The sequence below is a fragment of the Neoarius graeffei genome, chromosome 16 (assembly GCF_027579695.1).
Source record: "Neoarius graeffei isolate fNeoGra1 chromosome 16, fNeoGra1.pri, whole genome shotgun sequence".
Lineage (NCBI taxonomy): Eukaryota > Metazoa > Chordata > Actinopteri > Siluriformes > Ariidae > Neoarius > Neoarius graeffei.
The window spans coordinates 43073160-43079504 of NC_083584.1; the positions used below are offsets into that span (position 1 = coordinate 43073160).

At 42.6% G+C, this 6345-nt stretch overlaps 1 protein-coding gene across 1 annotated transcript in view; it reads left to right on the forward strand.

The window, feature by feature from the left end:
- Positions 1-6297, forward strand: part of ext1c (exostoses (multiple) 1c) — a 106939-nt gene extending 100642 nt beyond the window's left edge. Inside the window, exons 4-12 of the mRNA XM_060942990.1 lie at positions 434-541; positions 720-839; positions 1168-1300; positions 1573-1691; positions 1777-1872; positions 1975-2061; positions 3852-4012; positions 5435-5606; positions 5743-6297. Coding sequence (XP_060798973.1) covers positions 434-541; positions 720-839; positions 1168-1300; positions 1573-1691; positions 1777-1872; positions 1975-2061; positions 3852-4012; positions 5435-5606; positions 5743-5928 — 1182 coding nt within the window. The 3' untranslated portion in view covers positions 5929-6297. The remainder of the gene's footprint in view (positions 1-433; positions 542-719; positions 840-1167; positions 1301-1572; positions 1692-1776; positions 1873-1974; positions 2062-3851; positions 4013-5434; positions 5607-5742) is intronic.
- Positions 6298-6345: the final 48 nt, after the last annotated feature.

The following is a 6345-nucleotide window of genomic DNA, read 5'->3' on the forward strand; positions in this document are numbered from 1 at the left end:
CAAATGAGCCAGTATTTGGCATGAAATTTCAAAATGTCTCACTTTCGACATTTGATATGCTGTCTATGTTCTATTGTGAATACAATATCAGTTTTTGAGATTTGTAAATTATTGCATTCCGTTTTTATTTACAATTTGTACTTTGTCCCAACTTTTTTGGAATCGGGGTTGTAATTAGCAGCCTAGGGTCCTTGATCTCAAGCATCCTTTGTGCCATTTCTTGGAGAGAACTGATAGTCGGATTGAGGCATACTTTGGTCCCTTGGGATAAGGACCTTCCTGTTCACCTGTTCCAACTCAATACGAGTTCTGTCCCTAATAGGAATTATTTTATTTAAAGTGCCCACTACATTTCTGAATCAATTTTGTTTAGCAACTATGTGAATTTTGGTGGTGCTCAATGAATTCTTCTTTCCTTTCTCCCTGTCCCCAGGCGGCCTGCATCCCAGTGTTGCTCAGCAACGGTTGGGAGTTGCCCTTCTCTGATGTCATCCAGTGGAACCAGGCAGTTATCGAGGGAGACGAGAGGTTGCTGCTTCAGGTAAACAGCATATTAACAAGTGTTGAGAGCTGTCAACTTTTAAGCCTTTTTTATTTACTTAAATTCATGTTACTGAAGGACTAAAAGTGGTCTAGTTATGCAATAAGTTCATAGCATTTCCATGTACAGCCTTTAGCTTAGCGTGTTCCCAAGATAAAATCCGTCTCTGCTCCATAAGGTGCCCTCTACAGTGCGGGCAGTGGGCATTGACCGGGTACTGGCACTGAGACAACGTACCCAGATGCTTTGGGAGGCCTACTTCTCCTCAGTGGACAAGATAGTTCTCACCACTTTAGAGGTGAGCATAAGGTGGTTTGTATGTAGGTTTTAAGCAGAGTCGATCTGGCAAGGACTGTCAGGGGAAATTAAAACAAGGATGATGATGCTCTGCATCATTAGCACCCACTTAGTGCTGTGCCTTCAGGTTAATTGCCAAACACAATGTTGGTTTTTACATAAATTGCATGAGCCAGCATTGCCCTCTGCTGGCTAAATTTAGAAATGTATGACAACATAATTTGGAAAGGCATGGAACAAACAGATATGGCTGGGGATACTGATGGGAAATAACGTACATCTTGGGGAGTTTAACCACAGTAAACTGATTCACTGGTGCTGTCTGTCAGATCATCAAGGACAGAGTGTATGCCCACATCTCAAGGAATAAGTTCATGTGGAATTCTCTGCCTGGAGGTCTTCTGGTGCTGCCTGAATACTCGATCCACCTGGCTCATTACCCTTTCTACTATCTGAACCTTGGTAAGCAGAAAGAAGGGATGTACAAGTTGTGGAACATGTCCCTTTCACAATACACATCACATGCATTTCTTTCACAACAAATGATTTGACAGAACGTTGTAGAATAAAATTTGAATGCAGTAGTGGTGTTCAAGTCTGCACAACTGCCCCAAAGTAATTTAATCAAAATCGGAACATCACCAATTAAACATTCAGAGTTCACACCAGTAACCGTGACCAAAGTCTCAGTTTTCTGTCGCAGTCTCAGTCCTCCCTATCTTCCATTAACGCAGGAGTCATGCCTGGCCAGGAATTTACTGCTGTCATCCATGCCACATCTCAGCTGGTTTCCCAGTCTCAACCAATTATGAAGCTCCTGCAGGTGGTGTCAAAGTCAAAATACTGCTCACAGGTACATCAACTGTTTCCAGGAAACAATGTTTTTTACCCTGTTGAGTGTTTTATGCCGTATACTACTCCACTGTGCTCCTTTACAGATTATCATCGTGTGGAACAGTGAGAAGCCGCCCCCTCACCGGAGTAAGTGGCCGCCCATGCCAGTGCCCCTTGTTGTCACAGATGGCAGAAGGAAAGTGAGTGTCACTACATGAGGGTATAGTCAAACTGTGGCCATATGTAAAGAGCAAACTCCCATTTTCCAAGGCTCGCTCCATGATTTACTCTGCTTTCAACAGACAAGTAGCCGTTTCCTGCCACATGCTGCGATTGAGACTGAAGCAGTGCTCAGCCTTGATGAAGACTCTGTGCTACTGACGAGTGAGGTGAGACCTTCCTTTCTATGATTAACCCAAGACCAAGAGTGTGAAAAATCCTATTCTTAAGTGTCTTGTTTTACATTTGCAAGAACAAGTCTGTGAACTCCTTGGAAATACCCAAATTTCTACATTATTTATAAATGTTTATATAAAATGTGGTATGATCATCCATATGTATATTCTACCTAAAACTAAATGTCTAAACAGATAATTGTATTTTTTGAACAACTGTATTTGTGTTGGGTAAAATATTCACAGCCAAGGTTATGAATATTCAAGCCTGGTCAGACTTGTTTAATCCTACACACACACACACACACACACACACACACACTACTGTGTGTGTTCCAGTCAAACATTTGAACACACCTAACTCAATGTTTTTTCTTCATTTTTATGGATTAAAAGTCACTTCATGTCTTAAAGTAATGATGGACGTCATTTCTCTTTACTTAGTTGAGCGAATTACTACAGTTGTGGAATAGGCCTCATCTCATTCTCTCTAGCCGCTTTATCCTGTTCTACAGGGTCGCAGGCAAGCTGGAGCCTATCCCAGCTGACTACGGGCGAAAGGCGGGGTACACCCTGGACAAGTCGCCAGGTCATCACAGGGCTGACACATAGACACAGACAACCATTCACACTCACATTCACACCTACGGTCAATTTAGAGTCACCAGTTAACCTAACCTGCATGTCTTTGGACTGTGGGGGAAACCCACGCGGACACGGGGAGAACATGCAAACTCCACACAGAAAGGCCCTCGCCGGCCACGGGGCTCAAACCCGGACCTTCTTGCTGTGAGGCGACAGTGCTAACCACTACACCACCGTGCCGCCGGAATAGGCCTATTTACTGTATTTGTGTTATTTACTGTTTGATCTCAAACGCATCAAGGCGGCCAGAAATTGCACTAATTAACTTGACGAGACACACCTTTTAATTGAAAAGCATTCCAGGTGACTACCTCATGAAGCTGGTTAAGATAATGCCTATAGTGTACAAAGCATCAGAGGGAAACGGTGGCTACTTTGAAGAATCTAAAATGTGAAACATGATTTTTTTTTTTAAATACTTTTAAACACATAATTCCATATATGGTACAGTATGTTCCATGTGTTATTTCATAGTTTTGATGTCTTCAGTATTGTTCTACAATGTAGAGAATAGTTAAAATACAGAAAATCTATAAAGTAGAAGGGGTGTACAAACTTTTGACTGGGGAGGGAGGGACGGATGAATGGACACATGAGCTACTTTGATCGTGGCATGGATGTTGGTTTGAGTATTTCAGAAACTGCTGATTTCCTGAGAGTCTCTCTCTCTCGCTCACACCTTTAGAGTTTACACAGCATGTTGCAAAACACTAAAGAACATTGAGTGAGCGACAGTTCTGCAAGTGGAAACGCCTTGTTGAGAGGTCAGAGGAAAATGCCCAGATTGGTTCGAGCTCCCAGGAAGGAGGATATAGCAGCTCGTACAACAACTCTTTCCAACTGTGGTGCGCAGAAAGCCATCACAGATAGCAGGCGTAGAACCTGATGAGGTCTTCTACTGTTATAGCGCCTCCATAGTTGAATTTACACAGATCATAATTTTCCTCCATTCTGATGTTTGATATGAACAGTAACTAAACCTATCTGCATGATTGTTTTTTTTTGCATTGTGCTGATGCCAAATGATTGGCTGATTAAGTAACTGCTTTAACGTGCAGCTGTACAGGTGTTCCTAATAAAGTGGACCGTGAGAATGGATAGATGGAAAAAGAGATAAATAATTGCATTGATTCTTTTAGGTCAACTTTGCTTTCCATGTGTGGCGGAGTTTCCCTGAGAGGATTGTTGGATATCCACCCCGAAGTCACTTCTGGGATCCAGTGAAGAATATCTGGGGTTACACCTCCAAATGGACGAATGAATACTCAATTGTGCTGACTGGAGCAGCTTTCTATCACAGGTATGGATCACAGCCAACATACTATTCTCAGCTCCAAACATGATTTAATCTGTTAAATATGTTTAAAAACAACAAAATAACCTGCTGGGGGGGATTTAAACATCTAAACTGACATCTCCTGCAACAAACAAACCAACCAGACCAAACCAAAACAATATTTCTTACCCCTTATTAGCGCCATTTACATTTTTTAATAGATTTTTTCACAAGTTTTAATAAAATAGACTGAGGGCAGGCGTAGTGGTTAGCACTGTCGCCTCACAGCAAGAAGGTCCGGGTTCGAGCCCCGTGGCCGGCGAGGGCCTTTCTGTGTGGAGTTTGCATGTTCTCCCCGTGTCCGCGTGGGTTTCCTCCGGGTGCTCCGGTTTCCCCCACAGTCCAAAGACATGCAGGTTAGGTTAACTGGTGACTCTAAATTGAGCGTAGGTGTGAATGTGAGTGTGAATGGTTGTCTGTGTCTATGTGTCAGCCCTGTGATGACCTGGCGACTTGTCCAGGGTGTACCCCGCCTTTCGCCCGTAGTCAGCTGGGATAGGCTCCAGCTTGCCTGCGACCCTGTAGAACAGGATAAAGCAGCTACAGATAATGAGATGAGACGAGACGAGACTGAGGGCACTGACAACCTGAAACGAGACCACCAATGACTGCGTAGTTCACTCCGGCCCTGTCTAGTCCAAAAGGAACGATCTAAAAGAGGGCCACCTTGCGCAATAAATGTTGCAAGCTATTTACACTTTATATAAAGCTATATACACCCTAATTGCCAGAAAGAATCCAAATTGGCAAGGAATTGACAGAGAAGCATTTTTTGTTGAACTGCTCATTAAGGCTTAATTAGTCCATTACCTCATTAATAATTGTAATTAAGCAAATCCGGGTAGAAGTTATATGCAGCCTAGATACCCCTACCTTCATGCCAGAAAGAATCAAAATTGGTGAAGTATTGAGGGAGAAGAAGCGATTTGTATAGAAACTGCTCATTAGGGCTTAAATTACTCCATACCTTCATTATTAATTACAATTATGCAAATTTGGGTAGAAGCTATATGCACCCCAGGCAGATCTACCTTCCTGCCTAAAAGAATAAAAATCAGTGAAGAAGCAATTTTCGTAAAACGTGGATGACGCTGGACGGACAACACATGATGGCATAAGCTCATTGCCTATCGGCAGGCTGAGCTAATAATAACCCTAGACGGCTAAAAATGCCACGTTGTCAGCTTTAAGGAAAGTGTTTGCTATCTAAGGTCAGACATCTACACACTTTCCACATAAAACACCACATGATCAGGGGAAAAAAGAAAGAAAACCATCAAATAAGCCTTGCAAAACAAACAGCGATATTATCCGAATGTATATTTCTGCAGTTGTTTTCTAAATTTGACAATCATAGCTCATGATAATCTCTCCTTTCTCTCACAGGTATTATCATTACCTGTTCTCGCATTATCTGCCACCTTCTTTACGGGCATTAGTGGACCGCAGCTCAAACTGTGAAGACATCCTGATGAATTTCTTAGTGTCCTCTGTGACCCACCTGCCACCTATTAAAGTGGCTCAGAGGAAGCAGTACAAAGAGATGCCAAGTCCACAAGTGAGTCATCAGTCACATGCGTCAGAGTAATAACAACACAATACACATTCAAATGTACAGGATTATACTGAACAATGGTAAAGTAGTTTTGTCACATATTCCATTTTTTTCTTCTTTTTTTTTATCCCCCCATCAGAGCACCAACATGGCCCCCTGGGCAAACCCTGAGCACTTTACCCAGAGACAAGACTGTATAAACACCTTTGCAAGCTGGTTTGGCTACATGCCCCTGGTGCACTCGCAGCTCCGTCTGGACCCTGTTCTTTTCAAGGACCACGTGTCTGTCCTGCGCAAGAAGTACAAGGATCTTGAGCGTGCTTGAGCCACATGGAGAGCATAGACATTGTCTTTCAGAGTTGCCTCAGTCCCTTTCAAAACGGATAAACTCTGCAGAGTACAAGAGTTAACCTTGAGCGGTGTTAAACGAAGAAGGACCGTTTCCACCCTACTGAATTATGCCTGGAATTTTTTGACTTGATCTTCAGTTTTGACAAATTTCAGTGGGAATGGCCTCCATGCTACGAGTTTGCACTGGCTGCCGTTTCAGTTGTGGTTTGACGTTAGCACCTAGCGAGATGCTAATAGTACCATGGACTAACACGTTATGTGCTTGTGGAGTCAGTCACAAAGCAACTTGACTCAATACATGAAGTTGTATGTACATGACCAATAAAACATTTCTGAAATGCAACGTGTACTGAACTTACACATTTAAATAAGAAATGAGCGAGAATTTTTT